This window comes from Pygocentrus nattereri, chromosome 24, assembly GCF_015220715.1.
Source record: "Pygocentrus nattereri isolate fPygNat1 chromosome 24, fPygNat1.pri, whole genome shotgun sequence".
NCBI lineage: Eukaryota > Metazoa > Chordata > Actinopteri > Characiformes > Serrasalmidae > Pygocentrus > Pygocentrus nattereri.
The window spans coordinates 4,540,055-4,564,070 of record NC_051234.1 but is presented as its reverse complement, the minus strand read 5'-3'; the positions used below and the strand labels follow the sequence as shown (position 1 = coordinate 4,564,070).

Sequence of the window (24,016 nt, the reverse complement as noted above, 5' to 3'; positions counted from 1 at the left end):
AGGCAGGATACACCCTGGACCAGTCTGCATTTACTCAGCAAGCACAATGGCATTAGGGTTGCACGATAATATCAAGATCAACCAGTAATGGCTTAGAAAATTATCTGCATTGTACAGTTAGCTGGAACCGAGCCTGTGCTGTGGTGTGTGGCACTTCTGGCCTGCTAACTAAACTATTGTTAGTTTAGCAAAAACTCTACAGCCACTACAGAACAGGTAAATAGAGGCTTTGTTTCACTCCATCTGTCACTTGACTTTTGCTCTCTCAGACATCATTCACCTGAGCACCACTTTGCAAAATCATACCTGTACTGTGGTGTATGGCACTGTTTTGGCTTGCTAAGCTAACATTAGTGGTTTGACATTTATTGGATGATGGCTTGAAAGTTGTGCTCTGCATTAACTTATTTGGTGACCATATAAGTGAACCAAAAGTTTTATTTTCTATATTCTACATTATTCGCTCTATATTCTGTATTCGGTTTTTGAACGGGAATAGACCTAAAAATTCAAAACCGAAGGCCAAGATACCATCAGAGAACTTGCAGAGAGGAGAATTACCACTCTGCTTCTCAAACACTAGAGGGCGCTCTCGAGCAGGTCCAAAATTAATAGGTTAAGATGGAGCATTTGAGCAAAATCATAGTTTAGAAATGCTTAAACATTTTAATGTAAAAAGATACAATCATTTCCTGAAAAGAGAGCAGCATAAACCATTTTAACACCGCTGTTATATTTTTTAAGAGCTTTTAAACTCGAGCTATAGGAGTTTAAAACTTGCGCCTCATGTATGTTCATGACGTCAGTGAGTGCGAACAGCCAATGAGCTGCTCTGCTTGCCAATCAATCATCACGCTCTGGCAGTAAAGCCCGCCTCCTGCTGTCAAAAACCGGTTTGCTGTATAAAAAAGGAAACATATCGGTGAGTTTTCTTTGCTTTTTTCGTGAAATACAACCTTCTACTTTCTAAAATTAAAGGAAAGTTCTGGGCAATTAAAAACTATTTTAACTTTTCGTTTTTAGCCGTTGAGCTCCATTTACTCCCGTTCCCAGTTTGAAGGGAAGGGCTTTCTTTGTAAACAGAGTGTTACAAGCTTTCCCTTTCGTTTTAAAACCAGCGGCCTGCCTCCTCCTTAATAATGTCTTTATCACCCAACCCTTCAAGTGTCTGTAGTTTTTGATGCTGTGAATGTTAGTAATGCATTGACATGAATACACTGGGTTAATGGAGATCGCTTGTGTTCCTTCTTCTCTACCTGCTAATGCCCAAACTGACATTATGACATTATGGCTTCATTACATTAACATTAACTTTTACGGCAATAGATTCTGACACGAAACAGATCCAGCAGCTCTGTTATCTTCTATGAAAATAAGCATTTCCCTTAATTTGCCTCGGGATTAATTTCAGAAAGGCACTCATCGTGTCCGCTGATCCGGAACTTGGGTTAATTACTCATCAGAACGGCGCTGACAGCGACTGATACCAGTAAGGTGATTTTTTAATTTTTTTGTTTCAGTTCTTTGCTGGAGCTGATACGATCCGTTGTCATCGTGCCACGCTTGCGACTGGTCAATGGCAGCGTTGTGGAAGATGACTTCCACTCTTTTAACAGCGCTCATAGCAGCTTCTTGTTCTGAGAACACGGTTTCACCTTATATATGAATTAGCATCTGAGAGAGCAAGAGAGCGAGGGAAGCAGCATGGGTGGGGGGCCGAGAGACAGATGGGTAGAAGGTGGCGGGGGGAGAGGTGATGGGAGAGATGAAAGGAGGCTGCCAGTGAGTTTGTTGGGAAGTTGGAATTCATTTTTGTTGGCTGGGTATTAGGTAATGTTTTTTTTTTTCCCTTGCTGTTACATGATGCAGCTCATTGCTCTACTCTGTGTTCTGCATTACACTTTATCCTAGCTTACATTTTCTACTGGTTTCAGTCCAGCAGCCTGTGATCTTTTTTTTTTTTTAACTAGTGATTCATATAACCAGCAAGGTTTGGTGGACACAGCACAGCACTGTTGGTCAAGCAGATTCCTCCCGTGTGGGTAGAACCAATAAGATTCCATAACAGCCTCATTCCAGTCTGTTATTGACCTGTTCACGCTCCATCCGCAGATGTTGCTAAGAAAGGACAAGCTGTACAGAATGCCGGCAACACCTTCATTCAACCGAATGAGAGCTAAAGCACAAATGATGTTTACTATGTATGTGAAAAAGTCTCAGTTAAAATAAATCAAGTGTAAATTTTTATCATGCAAACCAGTCCTCAGACACATTTTTACCCAATTCCTGACATAAAAAGATTAAACTCAAATATGGTCCCTGAAGACTGGGGGCAGGAGGTTAGGGAACCGGCCCTGTGACAGGAAGGTTGCCGGTTCGATCCCCAGTGTCGACAATACATGACTGAGGTGTCCTTGAGCAAGACACCTAACCCCCAACTGCTCCCCGGGCGCTGTGGATAGGGCTGCCTGCTCTGGGCAAGTGTGCTCACTGCCCCCTAGTGTGTGTGCTCACTAGTGTGTGTGTGGTGTTTCACTTCACAGATGGGTTAAATACGGAGTCCTGTTGTGGGACTAATAAGGGTCACTGTATCTTGGATCACTTCAGGCTTATTAAGCAGAAACTTGAGTACCCCCAGCTCAACATATAGAGATGAAGCTCAAACACGGACTGTATTGGGGTCCCTCAGGACTGCTTTGAAAACTACTGTAAAGGAGCTAACATTGGCACAGTGGCAAATTCATCTGTGTTCTCAGCCTGCATAGTTTTGATTAGCTACAGCAGCAAAGTCCAGCTTTTAGCATTTAAACGAGAAACCCAGTGTTGTCTTGCAACAAAATTTAGTGCCAATTTTTCATTAGGTTAAATGGTGCCAGCATTCACAACAGTAGCATTTGTGGAGGGATGTTGAGGGTCATCCTCCATGTTTTGAGTGGCCACTTTAGGCTTCTTAGGCATTAACTTGAGTGCCCAGCCCCCACCATATAGAGGCAGAGCTCGAATGTGGACTATGCTGGAGTCCCTCAGGATCGGTTTGAGAGCTGGTGTAAACGAGCATTAGCATGGTGGCAAATTCATCTGTGTTTCCAACCTGCCTAGATTTGAGTAGCTAGTCCAGCTTTTTTAGCGTAGCATTTTGAGCTTTATGCTCAGTGTTATTTTGCAGCGCTAAATAAAGTTTACCTTCCGTTTCTCATTAGGTTCAATGGGACATTTGACAACAGTAGCATTTGTGGGCAGGTACATGGATAGAATGACAGTATTGCACTGCAGCCAAGTGACCGCTATCGTTCGGTCATCCTCCGTATAGGTTTTGAATGGTCACTCCAGGCTCATTAAGCAGTAACTTGTACACCAAGCACTTTTTGTACACAGTCACTCATTTCTTATGTGATACACTGTATACTAAGTGCTATATAGGGAGAGAGATGCAAGGTTAGCACACAGAGAGAGAGAGAGTTGGTATTTCATGGAAGGCTAGGTTGCTATGGGAACAAGACATGGTCTCTCTCTCTCTCTCTCTCTCTCTCTCTCTCTCTCTCTCACACACACACACACACACACACACACACACACACACACACACACACACACACACACACACAACCCCCCCAAAAGTATTCTTCTCTTCTTCTTTCCTACCGTACCCCCTCGTTCTTTCCTCAGTTTCCCTCAAGTTCCTCACCTCATCTCTTCTCCCTCACTTCCCCCATCTGCTTCTCTCCATCTCTTCCTCCCTCGCTCCTTCTCCTTTAACTGTCTCCTTCCGTCTCTCGCTTTCTGTCTCTCCCACACATTTTAGCACTTTCACCTCCTCTCTCTCTCTCTCTCGCTGTTGTTCTCTGTCCAGCTCTATCCTTCTCTACCTCTCTCGCCCCCCTCTCTCTATCCCTCTGATCATCCCTCTCTTTAGCACTCACTTCTATTCTATTCTTTTCTCGGTTGTCATGGCAATAGGCTGGGGGCGTGCAGGAGAGAGGGAGCGCGAGAGGGAGAGTGTGGGCGTTTCGGAAGTGACATCTCTTGGGCAGTAACCTTGTTTCCTGTATGTGGAGTCGGGGGGCGGGCGCAGAAGATTGCAGCAACAGCGACGCTGTGTGGTCAGTTGGGTTAGGTGGCAGGGTGCAGTAGCACAGATTTTGCTGGCGTGACAAAACACACCCATTCAAACTTCTGACCTGCAGAACATGAGAGTATCTAATGTTTTACTACTGTTTTAATAGCTAAAGATGTTACCATGCTTTTTGTTAAATCACATCCATGATAGAAATTTACACTTACCAGCCACTTTATTAGGTACTAGTAAAAGGTTGGACCCCCTTTTGCCTTCAGAACTGCCTTAATTCTTTGTGTCATACTTTCAACAAGGTGTTGGAAACATTCCTCAGAGATTCTGGTTGGTTATTTGAGTTCCTGTTGCCTTTCTATCATCTTGAACCAGTCTGCCCATTCTCCTCTGACCTCTCACATCAACAAGGCATTTTCGTCCACACAACTGACCGCTCACTGGATATTTCCTCTTTTACGGGCCGCTCTCTGTAAACCCTAGAGATGGTTGTGTGTGAAAATCCCAGCAGATCAGCAGTTTCTGAAATACTCAGACCAGCCCGTCTGGTACCAACAACCACGCCACGTTCAAAGCCACTTAAATCCCCTTTCTTCCCCGTTCTGATGCTCGGTCTGCACTTCAGCAAGTTGTCTTGACCACCTCTACATGCCTAAATGCACTGAGTTGCGGCCGTGTGATTGGCTGATTAGCTATTTGTGTTAACAAGCAATTGAACAATTGAGCAATTAGGTGTGTACCTAATAAAGTGGCCGGTGAGTGTATCTCTTTAGTGTTGTAGTACAGGTTCTCTAGCCTTAGGGTCATGGTGTCTCTTGACCTCACTCTGTGACACATCCTTGACATTTGCAGACCAGAGGTAAGGTCACATCACATCTAGGGCAGAAGCTGCACAGGCTATTGCAGTTCCTTTCTTTTTTTTTTCTTTACATTACCTGCGGCCAGCCAGAAGACGCATTCAGAAGCTCATTCAGAAAAGCTGCTCAGCCTTGTTCCTGTCTCTCTCTCACTCTCTGATGGCTGTATCATAAATAATGTAACAATATCTGTTAATGCAGGAGACAGGCATTGTGTGTGTTATGCCTCGAAAGTGGCCGCCCTCGTGTTTGTGCCTTATTAGCCCGGGGCATCTGGAGCTATTTTGTGTTTATTTTTAGCCTGGGTTTTAGAGCGTAGCAACGTGGATAATCAACCTTACCCCCCAACGGGCTCACTAATGACAACGTTGAGTAAGTCTGACCCGTTTCAGCGTCAGCTTTTTTCTCCCTTCCCGCCCCCACAAACTGCACAATACTACTGAGACAGCAACAGATTCTCCGTACAGTGGCAACGTCCTGCCTGTGGTGTAAAGCTCTCCTTTAGAAAAGAGGCACAGTTTGTCTCAAATTGACCTTTTGTTCTTTATGTAGTAAATGAACTGGGAATTTAGCCAATTTTAGGGGTCCCGGTGTAGAAGCTATCCTAGGGCACTGAAATGTTCGGCCCCTAATGATATCCAAAACTTCAGAATATAGGGGACAAAACTTCGTGGCCTAATGAATCTAATGTATTACACAAGTCGAGCCAGTGGTGTGTCTCTGTTCACGCCTTGGCTCTAGATGTCGTGAATTATGGCCTGTGGAACAAAAGTGGGTGAACTGATTACGTTGGTCCCAAATGGGACTCGATTTACTGAATCACTGGGATACCTGTCACGTTATATTATATATATTATCACGTTATATATTATATTCATTTATTTTCATATATATTACATTTAATGTTTTTTTTTACTTTTATTTCATTGCTTCTCTTCCTATTTACTCATAACCAATTCCAACCTGCGAGCTACATCTCCCCAGAGACAATATAAAGAAGGAGACAGGTCAGTGGTTGAAAACTGAACAGCTAAGTTAGTATAACTCAACGTAGCCAGTCTCGCCCAGATCCAGTCTGCTTCCTGATAAAACCACAATCATAAAAAAGCCATTCAAGCTGTTCATCTTATTTGCGATAGGATTTGGGTCTGGTATGACTGGAAATAACCACCGGGGGGCAGGGGACAGTGCCACTATGGTCTTTGGGTGGACAGACTTTCCTATAATGACTTCTATCGCACAAGGCTACCAAGCTGGGAGGGCGAACAGCTCAACATGGCTTTACAGTGCTAATTCTGAATTGTCAGTTAACAGACGAGTAATGGGAGAGAAGGAGGGCAATCCTACCCACCCAGAGAGACTCTCTTGGACTCCCAGCCAATATTTGGACATATTTTTAAAAGCGCATTCAAAATTCAAATGCGAGCTGCCTTTCGTTAGACGTTAGTTAGCTATCGGCTTAATACTTTGCTATAAAGGAGTCGAGACTCAACGTTTTTATCGTCTTGGACGTGTCCATCTCTCTCGCCCCATTTCTTTTCTAGTCTCGGCCGAGTCCGGCTGCTGTTTCAGAAATTACTGAATTACTTTCCTTTAACTGTCACCCACGTACAGCGACTTTCACTGAAGAAACTCAGAGCCGGAGCTGATATCATAATAATACTGCATCGTAATAATCTTTATTATTACATGTAATAAACCATGGTGAGAAATAACCTCTAAACAGGTACATGTTTTCTCCTCCTGCCCTCAAGTTCATTCGTTTTTTTGCCGCTGCGTATTTAAACTGTCCTCCTCGTGTTGTTCTGCTTTCTATGTTCTAATTTCCCAATCCTGTATGTATCGGTTGATGCCTGCTATTTCATGGCGTTTTGACTATGTAAATAGATTTGTTTACATTTTCTTATACCAACAGGTGGCCTAAATTATTTGCTATTGTTTATTCTGATAAAACTGAAATAGGCTAAATCAAATATTTATCCATACAGTATGTCTGTTCCATGTCAATAAATTTGATAGGTTTGCGTAACCACAGTGTTTAGCCTGCTGTTTTGCTGGCTGACTTTTTGTTGTCACACATTTGCACATAGCTGGTTTACAGTAATTACGGTTTAATATCGCTTCCTCATCAGAGTTAAAACTGACAAGCACTGATTACTTAAAACAGCCGAGAAAATGAATTGACTGTATTAAACCATCAAGACAGAAACAGATTGGCTGTTATTTTCATGTTCATGATATTTCATGGTATGGGCAGTTGGTTGGATTCGTTCAGAGAGGGCGTTTCTTTGGATTCGACTAGTCGTGGTCTGTGGTGATGTTTCGTTCGGGGAATTTCGAGGTGGAGAACTCCCACTCTCTGAGTTCTACCAGGCTCCGGTTTCAGCTAGAGGATGCTCACAAGAGAGTCCAAAATGAAGGGGAGTCAGTCGAGCTTATGAGGATTCCAGTCTTAGCGACTTGGTACCCAAAACCTCATTCCTGTAGAAAAATGTAGATATATTGTAATGTAATATTAAAGCATTTTGTTTTGAGATACAGTACTGTGCAAATCAGACACTTTTAATTTAAAACAGCCAGTATGTTTTATGTTTTAGTGTCAGAAAAAAATTTAAAAATGTGTGTTTGAGAGAAAATACAGCACTGTGTGAAAGTCTTAGGCACCCAAGACATTTTCAAAATCTATTTATTTGTGTAGTTTGTGTTTATTTGCTGAGGAAAGTGTTAATATTTCAATAAACAAAATTTAAAGAATATTAATTAATAATGATTTTATATATATATTTTCTGGATGTTGGTGTGTTTGTTTACCCATTTCCAAGTCTCTCCTCGAGGAAGCCCAGTATTATATGTAGTTAAAAAGCAGCTCCTGGTTTGACCAATCAGTGCTCAGTAAATTGAGCTCATGATGTAATTGATGATATTAACGAGTCTCTGTGGCGGCTGTGAAGGTGTCAAAGGAAAAACATGGACCCAGTTTATTTGAATTATGAATACGACTTTATTCTAATGTATATTGTGATAAACTCACTGCTGAGGTCCATTGTTTAAAAATTTGCTTAGATGCCTAAAACTTTTGCACAGTACTGTATAAACACAAAATATAACATCATTGTTTCAGTGTTGCTTTGGTTTTTTAAAGAAATCTTCAGGAATGTTTTTCCACAAAGTTCAGTCTTAGAAGTTGTTTGCATTTTCTGCTTCTCATGATTCAAGTAATCCCAAACACATTCAGTGATGTTGAGGACTGGACTCTGGGGCGGTCAGTTCATTGTTCTGAGAACACCAGCAGCTTCTTTTTGTATATAGTCTTCTTATGTGCTGTTTATCTGATGGTGATAGTTTTGGTGGTCAGCCAGGTCCTGCACGGTTGTTAGGGGTCCCGTTTTCTCTGTATCTTTTGACCATTTTTTGTGCTTCAGGTTTGGAAACTAACCTAGTTTTACATCTAATCTCCTCAGATATCCTCCTCACAAATCAACAACTTGGAACTAATGAGCACTTAGACTGGAAATTAAATAAACGAAAGCCAGTTTCTGCACTTTTTTCCTATCTTTATGAAATAGAAGCAGGTAACAAAGAAGTGTTGTGACTATTTTAGCCATTTAGCTCATTTTGGTTCCTTTTGTTTTGGGCTCACTGCACAAGCTTAACACCTCTATAATGTAGTAATGTTATGTTTTGTTAAAGGGAGCTCGAAGGCTCTCTGTAGACCTCCTGTAATTTGTTTACCCGGGGTGTCAAATGTTTTCTGGAAGAGTTAAGTGTTCCAGTATAGTTCCTTTTATGATCTGATCAGGTTACCCACGCTCCTTCTGCAGTAATTCACAACCAGTTCATTCATTCAAGATGCGTCCATTGATATAAACTACAGCAAGGCATGATTTCTAGTAAGTATTGAAATACAGGGAGTCCATAAAACCATGCAGGGTTTATCCTGTGCTGGCTTTAATTCATTATACACACGACCAGCTTTTGCTCATAATGACGACAAAAAAGTGAGCACGATCTGAGGACAGAACACAGACCGAGATCTGAAGGGCACTGGGTGTTTCCTCCCGCTGGCTGGGCCGAGCTGAGCTGGACATGACGGGCAATTTCCAGAGCAGCAGAGATTTCGCCTGGCTCGGTGTCAAGTGGACAGCATGGCCCTCTGTAGTGTGTCCTGCTGTATCCTCCTCCTGTGAGGACACTGGTCTCTGAGCGACCACATAAAAACCGGCTGTCATAAACATTGAGCAATCATTTTAAATTAAACTTCATTATTTATTCAAAATAATTAGACACAATGGAAATCTCTGACACTGGAGATATGTGGTCACATTCGATGGGACATTTGCATATAATTGAAATGCACAAGTTTGACTTAATTCCTATTATGAGTCATATTCTAAACCGTCATTAAATACATTATTGTTAGACATTATTGTGCTTTTTTATGAAAAAAAGAAGAAAGGTGTAGTTTCCACAAACTTTGAGCCACTAGGCACCCAGTGGCATAACTGTGGAAAAATGAAGTATATGTTTCCCCCTAATAACTATAGCCTTATCATTTCACGTGAACTGCACTGCACTGTATTACTTGTGCTAATACTCTTCATAAAACAAGAGGTTAATATTTGACATGAAATCATAATATGATAATAATGTGATCTGTTATGAAATAGCCACTGACAGACACCAAGGCGGCTTTAATGTAACATCCCATGAAACTTAAGTTTCTAGTTATATACCTAGTGCAGTGGTCTGGGTGCGGGGGGGGCGTGGGATTGCAACAACCCCTACAGAAGTTAGATTGGCCACAGCGCTGCTCCCCTCCCAGGCTGGTAGTTGAAAGGTTATTACATAATTAATCATGGATAAGGTTGGGTACAGTCCACCTATTAGGTTTAGGAATCAGGAGAAAGTTTCTGTTTAACCAGAAACAAATTAGACTACACACTCATGATTTCACGTTCCAATTCTCAGCCCATGTTGTCCCTCAAGTTGCGCACGGCTTTATCAGTACCAAAAGTACCAAACTGAAAGTGCACGAAGTTTCTGTAGTGCTGTGTTGCGAAAGAAATTTGGTGCATCAGTATTTTATTGCATGCTTCTTCTGGTAAGATGCTCCCAACAAGAGGGTAACGACAGGCGTGATGCTTGACGGTAAAACGGCTACACTTATGACACGCTTTTGGGGTGGTTCATGAAATGAATAGCATAAGCCAAGGGGGCATAAGCTATGGGGTCTTTGGCTCCTTTCACATTCAGTGAATGGAAGAACTGTGCTCACTAAAAAACAAGAGAAGTCAATCTTGTTTTTTTAAGAAATTCCAAAATTAGTTTGTGAGGAACCTCTAAAAATGAATTAGTAAGCTCTAAAAGTGAGTGAATAATTAAAGAAGATGTACTGTTTTCACTCTTAGAAGTCTCTTGGGAACAGGAGGTTTTAAGTGACCCTCATTAGTCCCACAATGGGGAAATTTCACCTCCGCATTTAACCCATCCGTGCAGTGAAACACCACATACACAGTAGGGGGCAGCGAGCACACTTGCCCAGAGCAGTGGGCAGCCCTGTCCACGGTGCCCGGGGAGCAGTTGGGGGTTAGGTGTCTTGCTCAAGGACACCTCAGACATGTGTTGTCGGCTCTGGGGATTGAACCGGCAACCTTTCGGTCACGAGGCTGGTTCCCTAACCTCAACTAAGGTTCCCTAATCAAACGTCAACTTCTTATCAAAATAGGCAGTTCTTGGCCACGCGGAGCAACAAAGCTCATTATCTGACGATAATCAGAAGTTGGGACTAAGACTCAGCTAGCGAATCATAGCAACTTTGACAGGAAATATAAAGTGATCTTCCTCAGTTGTGATTTTTCCCCCCTGCTGTTAGCTGGCCAGCTTCTTATTATTCGTATTATGATAATAAGATGATAAAACATACCATTTTCAAAATTTCAGACAAAGTACAGCAAAATTTTAAGACCCTGGATGAGGGCAGTGACACTCAAGACTCTTGAGAGAACCAAGAGGGCTGGTGATTGTGCAGAAAAGGCTAGCATTGGTGGAAGGGATGTTCGATAGTGGGCATTCAGAGGATGGGTACTGTAGACAGGAGCTGTGTCAGAGCTGTGTGGCTTCACGAGCTGGAGTAAAAGTGCAGAACACATTCCTGTAGGCTGTAAAAGCTCGGAGAAGGTGTAAAAGTGTCAGAGGCTGCAGTAATCTCTTTATGAGTCTGTCTCCTTGGCCAGAGAACGACACGAACCAGAGACATGGCAGATTTAGAGGCACGTTTAAGGCCATATGAAACTCCAGGGCTAGTATAATGTCGTCAGATTTCAAATGAATGGTATGATTATAAGCTGGGAAGGAAACTGTTCCGTGTCCCTGAGATGCCACAGTTTGTGAGCGCTTCATGTACAGGAGTAATTAGTAATACCCAAAACTATATTACACTAGAATTTACTTTATTAGGAAAATGAACTTATTCCAATTGAAGCTAGGCCTAATACTTGAATTACAGCACTGTGCAAAAGCCAAAGACCACCCTTTTTCATTCTGTTTCAAGACAAAACAACCATTAAGTGCAAGCTATTAATTTTCCGGGTCATATGAGTTGTTGAAGCTTCTATATAATTTTCTGCTCTGTATATGCTTTTGATTTTTTTTCCTGACTCTGTACTTTAATGACTGTTTTTACTGGTCTCAGACTTTTGCCTAGTGCTGTATTTGGTCCATAATATCACATTTTCACTGGTGAAGATTTGCTGTGTTTCCTGAGCTGTGAAAATATTTGGTTTTCCTGCCTTTAACACCTGTGGTGACTTGATCATGCTGAGCGAGTGTAGCTATTTGGCTAGCAACAAGACAGCAATGCAGGATGTGCCAGCGAAATGTGAAACTTTCGCACACATGACGTATCTCACAAGAGCCTTTCTTCTTTTCTTTCAAGAAATCTCACAATGCTGCCTGTTTGTTTCTTTCAGTCCTTTGTTTTTGTCATGTTTGTTATCTCTTTTACATTTTTGGAGGCACTTTATGCTTAGTCGTTTAGGCCTGCAGCTCGTTTTAACCTATCTACGGTTCAGAATGTTTTTGTTGCCATGATTTGATGCTAAATATTTGGTAGTATGAATGCAAATCCTTAACCTTACCAATTTTTTTTTTTGTAAAAACTTCTGTGCATTATGAAACTTGAAATCTCAAATTTCACTGTTTGTTGGGTTGTTAAAATTGGTATGATACAGAATTATAAAAAAGAAAAAAAAATTACTAATAATCAGTAAATAACCTCCCCCCCATTGGGATATTAGCACCTGCGAGATGTGCAATGGGATTCATAGATTGAGAAAAGGTGGTACAGTGCAGTGAATGTCTCGTTAAACGGAGTTATTGCATTTGGGCCTGTCAAAGACCGCAGTGTGAAAGAAGTAGCTGAATTTGCAGGTGTATCGAAGCGTACGGTCATACGGGTCTACCAGCAGCGGTAAAAATACCAAAAGTCGCAAGCAAATTCTCATCAGAATTGTGGCTGAAAGATGAAACTGACAGACAGGGACCACCAGCGTGTTTCACGGCTTGTGAATAGAAATCTCTTCCCTGCGAAGGGGTCTTTCAGAAATTGGTTGTGAAGGACCTGCATTGACTTCTAGAAGCGATTCTTACCGGGAAGCGAAGCGATCTTTAGTCTCCTAAAAAAAAAAAAGTCACCACCTTAAACATGCAAGGTGAACTAATTGCACTTTTAAAACAATACACCATGGAGTTTGTATGAAATTAGAATTGTGTTTTGGTCAAAAAATGAATGCTAATGCTAATTTTAGTGAATATCATTAATATATATTTGCTTTCAGCACCTCTGAGATCCATTTTTACAGCCCTGTTGTTTATATACTGCAATTTAAGTCACATATCCAAAGGTTTGTAGAAACCTGCTCATCCAGTGAAATTAGTGCCATTTGTCCTCCCTTTGCTGAAGTAACAGCTTCTGCTCTTTTCAGATAGCTTTACATTATGTTAGAACATTGCTGTGAGGTTTTGATTGCTTTCAGTCACGAGAGCATTAATGACGTCGGATACTGATGTTGGATCTCAAGCTCCACTTCAGCTCATCCCAAAGCTGGTTCTCTCCAGAGAACGCAGTTACATTGCTCCACAGCCTAATGCTGGGGGGATTTAGACCCCTCTAGCCGACGCTTTGCATCGGGCATGGTGACCTTAGGCTAATGTGCGGCTGTGTCCTATTCTATTGGAAATGCTTTTTTATGGAGATTGCACCAGCTGTCTGTGCAATCAAATTAAAGTAGCTGAAGTAGTTCACTAAAGTAGTGGTTAGATGTCTGAATATGATTAGATGTCAGCTGTTTTTTAGTTTTAGTGTGGTCTGGATAGTTTCTCACTCTCATAATCTCTCTCTGTCTCTCTCTCTCTCTCTCGCTCTCTCGCTCTCTCTCCCGCCTCAGATGCGAGGTATGCTGTTCCCCCCTCCTATCGCCCCCAGGCCTCATACGCTGCTCCATCCTACGAGCATCCTGGCTGGAATCCACGCATGATCTCTGGAAATCAGCTCTACATGTTGGACCAGGAGGAGGTACCGCAGTGCTCTGTTCTCTGTACTGCATTAAATTAGTTTTTTTTTTATTTATTAGATTTTATATTATATTATAATTCTGGTCATATATAGTAATTATATTCTGACCATGCCCCAGGTGAGTTTCTTATGTGTTTTAGTGAATTAAGGCATTCATGTGATCCACCAAACAAAAAATTTGGTCAAAATAATACAGACCAATCTTGAGTCATGAGAGTGTCACCCATGTGTTTTAATATATTTAATATAGTCTATCAAAATTGGAATTTGTAGCAGTATAATTGTAGTTGTGTAATTCTGTACACACTGAGCATCTCCAGTGAGTATTAACTGTAATCTCTATTGTGTGGTGGTTTGGGAATAGTTAGTCAGGGTAACTTTTTCAACCTTTTCTCTTTGAAAGTATCGCAATATTTAACAAAAAAAAGACCCTGAAATATCACAACCTCTACAATTACATGCACACAATATCTTTAAGATCTTACTCTAGGAAATTGGAACGAACCAGAGAAAGATTTACAAAGGCTGTATAAAATAACTGGTTGGTTTCTAGTTTTGTTTACATGCCGGCCAGCATAGTCTGACTTTTTTTACAAAGTGTAAATGCAAAAGCTCCGTCTGAAGCAGTGGGATGGTCTTAACATTAATGTCCAAGCCTTTGCGTAAATGAAATGTCAACAGTGATTGTACGTGTACTGTCCGCCTCTCTCGCTACCCACCACTGATGGCTGTTTCTATGTCAGTATAGAAACGGACTCTATTAAACCTAAAATGGGGACCAAAGAACACGGGGGTCTGAGAACTCTGGCGTAATTCTTTTTCATTACAAATGATGTTGTCTGCATGACAGTTTGAGTAAAAAGTAGAATGTTTCGACGATGTTTTCTGAATTCCTCAGCATTTGGTACAGTATTGGATTGAATGACATTGTGCACTCAGGCTGGCATGGACTCCAGACGTTTGCGCAAAACCTTCTGATCAGTAGAGCCACCTGAGCATCATCTGAACATGTGTGTCAGTGGAAGGAATGAGAAAAATCTGACCTGTTGATAACAAAGACCAGGCTACGCTTACCTGATTGGCTAAATGCAACACGCTGGCTGCACTCTTTTGCATAAAGTTGCAAGTGGACACATGGGAACAAATCCGACTCAAATGTGATGTTTTCAGGCCTGTGTGATCAAATCTGATCTTTTCAAATTCAGCCTGAGTCACTTTCATATGTGGTGCTAGATCGGATACGTATCCGATTCGTGGCCATGTGACCTTAATGTGACGCTCGGATCGGAATTCATGTGCTTTTTTTCCTCTGTGCCATCATTCAGCGTTACCATGGCAGCAGCGCCGAACAGGAGTTAAAGCCTGTAAACGGTGGAAAAGCAGCTCATCTCACCTTTTTCTCCTTCGTCTGGCTCTAATAATGAAGCTGAGAGCTGATCAGAGTTAATGATCTTCTCAGAGAAGCTCGTTCTGCTCGTTAGTTTGTGCTGATGATGCAGTGATTCAGTCACGTGACGTTACTGAGTAGGAGGAGCTCATGAGGGTCATTTCAGGAGCCGGTTCATCACATTATTGACAGATTTGAATCTCTTACCTAAACTAGTGTGAACCATCGAGTCAGAGAGGTCGGATTTGAGCAGTGAGGTTTGTAGTGTGAGTGTATCTATAATGACGGATTGTGCTGTTTAATGATCCTGGCTTAAATATGGCGCTTTTCCACTACATAGTAACTGCCTATTTTGACTCTACTCGCCTTTTTTGGTACATGGTCCTTTTTTCGTACCATCTCTGTCGATGTTCAAGGAGATCCGATATGGAAAAGTGATGTAAAAACGCTCCAGACTATTGATTGATGGCAAAGAAGTATGCTAACATTAGCTGCCAGGTTAGCGTTCCCTCTTGCGTTGCCTTTTTTGAACCAGAAACATCTCATCGTCTGAACTCTGATGTAGTTTTTCCCAAACTGTCCTGTATTTTTTCAGCAGTCTTTTGTCTTGCTGCCATCAGCCTCTTCTGTCCCTTTAACGTCACAGCAGTTTCCTTTGCCGTTGCTATGTCCAGGTGCTGTACCTGCAGTGGAAAATTAAGCAGCTGGTGCTGAAAGAATCTAGTCGAGTCGAGCTGGTCCCATGCAGTGGAAAAGCGGCTTTAGACTAGCGATGCTAGACTAATATCAAACCATAGGTGGTGCACATGAGTATATTTAGTATGACTGTCCTAATATCGTTCAGCCCTGGTGTAGTGAAGGTGTATGCCACTGCAAATCTCCACGGTTTTCAATTATGTGTGTCGTTGTTGTAGCTTCAGTGCCGGTATATTCAGATTTTTTGAATCCCTGCTTTCCATTTTTACATATTAAAAAGTAATGCTGTTATACAATGCTGCCTAGTTATTTATTAATGCAGTGTAAATGGTTTCTAATGTGAATTTTAATACACATTAAAGATGTGTCTGGAGGGAGATGCTTCCATCTCCTTCCTCTGACTTGCTGCTGATAGATAATTACATGACCTGTAATGCAGATAAGAACTATTGACACACGGAGCACCGAGAGTTCCATCAATCAGAGGCCTTTTTGTGTCTAATTGTGTCCATTTTGCTGCGTTTTCAGATAAGGCCACACTTTGAATAGATTTGAATCAGTCATGACAGGCTAATGACTGTCACCCCTGTAAAGATGGGCATGATGAAATATTCATGGTTGCCACTCATCTCCTAGAGGGGACAGTCAGTCCCGTGTGTGTGTGAGAGAGAGAGAGAGAGAGAGAGAGAGAGAGAGAGAGACAGAGAGAGAGGATGCTAGCACAGATTTTTGTTGTGAATGACAGCTATCTCCCCTGCATTGAGAGACTGCAGGAGAGCAGTTTTTCATGGACTGTTTTCTTAGTGCTGTACATCCCCAGGACCGAATAGAACTGCATAGGAACCAATTAGTTACTTTTTATAATATTGTTCACCCATTAGGTTTTTAAATTTCATGCATTCAATACATTTCATGTATTTTTTATTTTATTATCGACTTTTATCTCTGGGGTCATCTCAAACAAACTGTGTATGCTGAGAAAATCCACAACAAACACCACCTTCAGCACTGCATCGTGAGGCTTGTGACAGCATAAACAATCAAATAAAACGGTGTCCTGTGACTTTAGACTCACCCTGTATATGAAGATTTTCAAGTGACAAATTAAAATTTGCCCAATTTCCCCCTCACCCCTCACATAAAAACTATAAAAAAGTAACAAGAATTTCTCAGGTCCATGTTTTTCCTTGACACCTTCACAGCCGCCACAGAGACTCGTTAATATCATCAATGACATCATGAGCTCAATTTACTGAGCACTGATTGGTCAAACCAGGAGCTGCTTTTTAACTACATATAATACTGGACTTCCTCGAGGAGAGGCTTGGAAATGGGTAAACAAACACACTAAACATCCAGAACATCACTGTTTATTATATATATGTAAAATCATTATTAATAAATATTCTCTAAATTTTGTTTATTCAAATATTAACACTTTTTCTCAGCAAATAAACACAAACTACACAAATAGATTTTGAAAAAGAGTGTTGGGTGCCTAAGACTTCACTTCAGTCATGGACCGTCAGCCAAGGGGATCGAACCAGCAACCTTCTGGTCACAGGGCTGGTTCCCTAACCTCCAGCCCACGACAGTGCCAGAGCAGTGTAGTCATATTGGCTGAATGAGCCCTGCTCTCCCACATGAGGAACAAGTAACTTACCTATTCAGCTAAACCGTAAATTACGAAACACACACATTCACAACTCCTGCGATGTTTTGTTAACCCTCTTTTATCTGGTTGTCCATGGTCAGGACCCCCACAAGGCCACCACAGAGCACTGTTGTGTCTGATCCATTCATACCAGCACACCACCACCACGACAGTGTCACTGCAGTGTTGAGAATGATCCACCACCAAAATAATACCTGCTCGTAGTGGTCCTGTGGGTCCTGACCAGTAAAGAACAGGGTGAAGGGGTCTAACTAAGTACGCAGAGAAACAGATCAACTACAGTCTATGTTTGTAGAACTACAGAGTGCACCTAAAACGGACAAAGAGTGTAAAAGCAAAGTATAATGAAATGTATATGTATGTACATTTGTTTCTGTAGCCTTTATAGAAAAAGCTGCTCAGTTAAAGCTACTATTTCTTAGCCTTTTGGTGTGCGACTCAGTACTTGTGACATTTCTAGTCAGTGGCACATAAATAAATGGTCGTTTTTTCATATTGTCATCCAACAGCTTTATTGAACCTTGCATTTTCTGTCCTAACGTGGAGTTTGGTCCAGGTCATGGCACACATGGCAGTATGGCGTGGGGATTGAAACTGCTCTGAAATATATATAATTCTATAGTGTTTTCTATATTCTATAGAGTTAGTGGTTTTACTGATGGTGTATTTTGTAAAACTACTCTGGGTTGGTCCTGCATAATAAGTCATACACTAAGAGAAAGAAAGTTAGTTAACTTTCCATCATACTTTGGTAGTTTTGCCTAAACTGTGGCTACGCTTAGCTAGTGAACTTCTCAGGAAATCACCAAACTGGACTGGACTAAGGCCCTCCAGGAGCTGTGCTGGACACCCTGCAGGTACAGCATTCAAAGCCAAGTGTAGAAAACAAGATACAGCAGGTTGTGCTGTCATGTCCCTTTGATGCCATAAGAGGGAGCGAGAGTGCCATAGGTGTCGTCCTGCCACTCTGCTTGACTTTAATTGATGCGCAGTGACAGCGGCCTGCAATCTGACTGCACACGCTGCACGCACCAGCGCATCCGCTGCACAGTCCTCGTGCATTTCCGTGCTGCTGTGACACCCTGTTACACAAGCAGCGAGCGAGCCAGGCTCAGAGAACAGTTCCTCTGGCTGTGTGTGAGTGGGAGGCAGCCATTCTTGTAAGCTGGCCCTGTGCTATTCTATTGAATTAGGAAGAATAACTAGTAAACAGAATTGGTCTCTGTGGCCGCTCTCATCGCTTTTCTGCACTCTCACCCATATGCTGCTGCTGGCCGTCACGGCAAATTGAATCATTAGTGCGGACACAGGCGACGGGAGGGCCGTGGTGGGCTTTTGCCCGTAGCTGCTGTTGTCACAGCGCATAAAAGCACGGCTCATAAGAATTGCCAGTGTTTGCTTACACATTCATGACCCATTGGGAGCCCATTCGAGAGGGTGGGGAGAGGAGATTATGCAATGGCCTTCTTGGATGAATCACCTCACAATATCAAACTGTTAGATTGAAGTGTTATTTGATGGGCTGAAAAGACTTTGTCATTCAACCGGGATTCAACGGCCGTTTTGTTGGTTGAATCACTGTTCTGGGAAGAAAGTAATACTGCAATTTGTTATCGCAGGCTGTAAGTCACAGGATGTGATAGAGGGAACAGGTTTAGTATTAAGAGGAGTGAGTTTGTCGTTTGTCTTTGACCAATCTTAATCGCGGTCTGTCTGATAGTAGTGGTTCATGATTGGAATTGGTTGGTTTCGGAATCAGGCTGATTTAGAATCAGTTTTATATTTAAACAAATCTTCCTCCAGTTTGTCCAATTATGTCCAGCTCCCACCCGCCCGCTAGGTTCCCTTCTATGAAGCTAGCATGTGCTTTCTTCGAGGCACATGAAACCAGCCTCTGCATCTTTTCTTGAACTACAACTGACACAGCATAGTTGGACAGTTCAACACGCTTGGAGGAGAACGTTGATCGCCAGTTCTCTTACATGCTGAGTGATTTTGGAGGGGGGGTCTCTTGCTTGGCCAGTTGTGATTTCATAATGAGAATTACTCCACACATGTGGAAACAGCTCAACTTTCGCTGCTGCATTGCACCAAAAACCAGGCTGTAGCTCCTGCTCTTGTTAACAATTGCAGTAAGCAATAACACAAGCAAAACAAGCTCGCTAGCTAATGCTATTCTTAACCAAAGGCAGTGATGGTGGTGGTCCTGTTGGAGTCCTGACCGTTAAAGAACAGAGTGAAAGAGGATAACAAGCTATGCAGAGAAACAGGTGGACTACAGTCTGTACTTGCACAGTAAGTCGACCAGTAAGTAGCAGGTCGGTGTGTGTTGACTTGAGGTTTTTTGAGGGGCTTTTCAGCCATAATTCACGGTACATACGTGGGCTAACGACAGGCTTGTTGCCTATCAGCAAATATTGATGTGTGCACCATCACACTGTACTTTGAGCCATGCATGTAAGAAGCGCTGGATTACACACTCAGTTTGTTTGCACCTCTACATTCACGAACACATTTAGCACAAAATTTCTCGTGCTTGTCTCGTTACGAGATCACATCTGGCACCACATGAGAATATTCAAAAAAAGATTTACTTTTGGCTCTTCCTTTAAACGTAGCACTGTATTTAGATTTCATGCTATTTAAAAATAAGTGTTTAAAAGAACAGTTTGGTCTGTTAAAGAGTAAGTACTATTTTGTTAATAACAACAAAAAGAAGAAGAAGAAGTAGAGTAAGTAATATTTTAGTCCATTTTTATTCATTACTGCTTTTCCTAATAAAACTAACTTGGAAATGTGCTAGGATCCATTTGATATGTTCTTATAGACCATAAGAACCATGTTAGTAGGCCATTCTTGGTCTTCTGTGAAGCTTTATGGTTCCTCTTCAGAACGCTTTGTCTGTGAGAGCACATCTATGCATGCGTTAGGGCAACCCACCAGCCTACGACTTTTATATCCCGCGTTTATTGGGCTTGGCTTGGTCCATGTTGCTTTAAACAAAAAACAAGAACTAATGAGCCACCAAAAAATCAGCCATAGGCCGATTTGGCTGTGAAGAAATTGGAATTCTTTTTGTGAATCAACCATAAAAATTTATGCTTGCCACTCCCATCAGATACATTTGAAAACTGGTTTATGAACATCTGTTAGGGCTCATCAAAGGAAGCCTAAATGTGAAAAACGTGCATGCCTCCTCTTTTAATGCTCAATTAACAGCCCCTTCCCAGCTGATGCACTATCCTCTGGAGTGTATTAAAACAGCAGCCTTAACCTGTCAGCAAATGTGATGCTGATTTAAGCAGACAAGTCCTGACACTTTTCGTTAGCTCCCGGGAACTGGCCCTTGAGTAGCGGGTCCAGGGCAAGTCACAAGGCCCAGGCTTCCCAGCACAGCGCCGGTCAGACAGGCCGGGCAGTGATCGATTAGCGCCCCGGACGGATTATACACCTGCCGATTCGTCGCCCTCCCAACACACGCCCTTGCACAGCTGGGCCTGCTTAGACAGCGCTGACATATGGCGGTGCCCCCTGATGTGTTGCTGCTGCTGCTGTGCCAAGTCACATTTACAGAGTGTTATTTTCCCCCCACTTCACCACCACACGGCTGCTTTTTGTGTGGAAACACTGTAGCGACGGCACGCTAGCAACACAGTGCTGCTTGTACAGCCGGTAACAGCTCCACTGAGAACGATTGGAATGAGCTCTTTCTTAGGTGAGCTAGAGATCAGAGAGTGGAGATAGGACAAACATGTCCTGTTCTCAAGCTCTATCTCTCTCGTCCACTGTCTCGTTCCGTCCACTGTCCCGCGACATGGTTTCTGGCAGATAACATTGAGCTATGTAATTGCTATCAGGGCAACGCAGGTGAACAGCTGTACCCTGTGCCTGTTTCGCTTTGGCCTCTAGTGGATCACAGGGTGCCATTCGTCAGAATGGAGCGCAGGTGTCCCTGCCAACATCACTCAGCCATATGCATTCACATATAACAAAATGTCCGGTGCGGTGGGGTGCCTACATAGGAATAGGTCCCGATTTCTTGTATTTGCTTTCTTCTTTACAAATGGCATCAGAACAGATGAATATCACCTTTGTCAGACCTTGACAGAAGAACATTCTTATGCAGATTAATTCTCAGGTGCACATCTTCAAAACTTAGAGGCTTTGTCTTCTCAACTGTAGTCAGTCCCTAACTCATAAACTCTTAACCCATTGTGTCTTTCCAGGATTTTTTCCAATCTAAAGCGCAAAACTGAGCTGCATGTGTTCGCATATACCAAAATGTCACGGGTGGTGGGGTGCCGTCCTAGGGATAGGTCCTAATGTCTTATATTTACTTCGTTCATTACAGATGGCATTGAACAGATGATGCAAGAACATTCTTATGCAAATTAATGCTCAGGTGCCTGTTCTTCAAAAGTTAGCCTTTGTCTTTTCAACTGTATTAAATCTTTAAATTCTGCCATTTCATTGTGTCTTCTCAATCTCATATGCTCACGTATAACAAAATGTCCTGGATCGTTGGATGCCTACATAGGGATAGGTCCCACTCTCTCATGCCAACTTCATACCATCAGAACAGATGTCAGACCTAATTAAAAGAGCACTGTTACACAAATGAGTTTTGAAGTGACAGTTTGTATTTGATTTTGGCTTCTAAACTGTATTTAGTCCTTAAATCTTGCAATTTCATTGTGTTTTTGCAGGATTTGTTCCAGTCTAGAAGCCATAACTGAGCTACATGTGTTCACATAAACCTAAATGTCCTGGGTGGTGGGGAATCTACACAGTGATAGGTCCAAATCTCTCGTTTACTTTGTTCGTTATATATCCCATCAGAACAGATGAAGAGCACCTTTGTCAGACACATGAAATTGGAACATTTCCTCTTTTTTTTTTTTTTTTTTACCCAGTTTTCTCCCCCAATTTAATTTTCCTTTTCCATCCACTAGTTAGGACTCCCCCAATCACACGATGTGAGACCTGCGAAACCAGCCACTGCTTCTTTTTGAACCGCTGCTCAGGCAATGTCACAGGACAGCCGAATGCGCTCGGAGGAAAGCGCCGACCGCCGGATTTGTTACGTCAGCTATAACTCGAATATTTAGGCTGTTTGAAAAACAAGTCATGCAAAAATTGCCCCAACACAGACGCCTGCACTGAAGATCATCGCATTGAGTGATGGGGAAAAGGGGGGGGCCATCCTACCCACCCAGAGAGAGCGAGGCCAATTGTGTCCTCTTGGACTCCTGGCTACGGATGGCTGCAGCATCACCAGGGATCAAACTTGCAATCTCCTGATGACACGGCCAACGCTTAGGTGGTCGCGCCGCTTGGGAACCTCTCAAATCGGAACATTTTTGCACAAGCACATATTTAGTGTCAGTTGCACAAAATTCTCAGGGAGCCAGTTTTTCAAATGTTGGAAAAGCGACTGCTCGATTGTACTGAAGCTTGAAATCTTCCCTCTTCATTTTCTCTTTCTGTAATTCCGATCCAGAAGCCATAATTTAGCTATTTTTGGTTAGATCAGAACAGTGGATTACCATCTTAAGGATCGCTCCCAGTCTCACATATTTACTTTGTTCTAGAGAGTATATAAGAACAGTTGAATATCACCTTCCTTAGGCAAGAGAAGTCAAGGTATGTACCTTGATACAAAAAACTCTTATGCAAATGAATTCTCAGGTGCCCGTTCTTCAAACGTTGAAGCCTTTTTCTTCTCAACAGTGTTTAATCTTTAGCTCTTGTCATTTCATTGTGTCCTAGCATTTTTTCTCAAAGGCATACGGCTACATGTGTTCATATATACGTGAATGTCCTTGGTGATCTACCATGGGATGGTTTCCAGTCTCGCAAGATTACTTTGTTCATTATAGCTGAACAAGTGAATAGCATCTTTTTTGACACATAAAATCAAGTTCTTAGATGCACCTCCTGCACCTAGCTTGTAATTCTCTCACACACTTATGTTTCAGTAGGCTGAAAATACTCTCGGGGTGGGGGGCATTAATTGGTCTTTTACATCAGTGACACTGTCCTTGTTTTAAAAAATGGCTTATTTAGCATCATTTGCAATACTAATTCTAAGTTGGCAGATTTCTGTCTTTTTGGTCATATCAAATCTCAAAACTTTGAAATATTGTTTCTTTTTGTGGGTTTTTTTCAGTCTAGAAGCCAAAATTTGATTGCATACCTTTTAAAAAAACTGTCTCCAAGCCTGTCCCCAAAGAATCACATTTGTTAACCTCTTAAAAACCAGCTGGTCCAAAGCTTTATTACATACGTGTTAAACCAGGGAATAACAGCCAGTTTGCACTCCTTTCCATAACGTTCCTGAGAAATATACCTTAGAATGCAACAAGCCCTAAACTGCTTTGTAGTTTGTCAAGTCTATTATTCATTAACAACAATATTATTTTACAGGGGTGTGGAAAGGAAGTCTGGGGCCGTCAGAAGGTCCATCATTTTTAAGAACTTAAAAAACGTATTATTGACGAGTATAATTATAGGTAACATTCTGCCTTTAAACGCCTTAAAGTGGATTTTTTCCACTTCAGTGTGTGGAGGGTCAGTGTGGGTGTGGGGCCTGAGGACACTGGACATCTGGGTCACAACATCTGCCTCCAGACCAGCACAGATGGCTTCTTCTGAATAGAGGACTTGCAAACTTACATCAAACATTTCTGATGCTTACTGGAGATTTTTTGGCTCTGTCATAATGTGGCCAAGTGGCTCAGCTGTGCAATTTTATATTGGTTTT

The 24,016-nt window shown here is 42.1% G+C and overlaps 1 protein-coding gene across 9 annotated transcripts in view; it reads left to right on the top strand.

The window, feature by feature from the left end:
• Nucleotides 1-24,016, top strand: part of syngap1b (synaptic Ras GTPase activating protein 1b) — a 183,262-nt gene that overhangs the window by 31,188 nt on the left and 128,058 nt on the right. For all 9 annotated transcript variants that reach the window (XR_005129590.1, XM_037534099.1, XM_017708749.2 and 6 more), the window contains one exon: nt 13,368-13,495. Coding sequence is in view for 8 of the 9 variants with exons in the window: in XM_037534099.1 (XP_037389996.1) it covers nt 13,368-13,495 (128 nt within the window). In the remaining variant the exon portion in view is untranslated. The remainder of the gene's footprint in view (nt 1-13,367; nt 13,496-24,016) is intronic.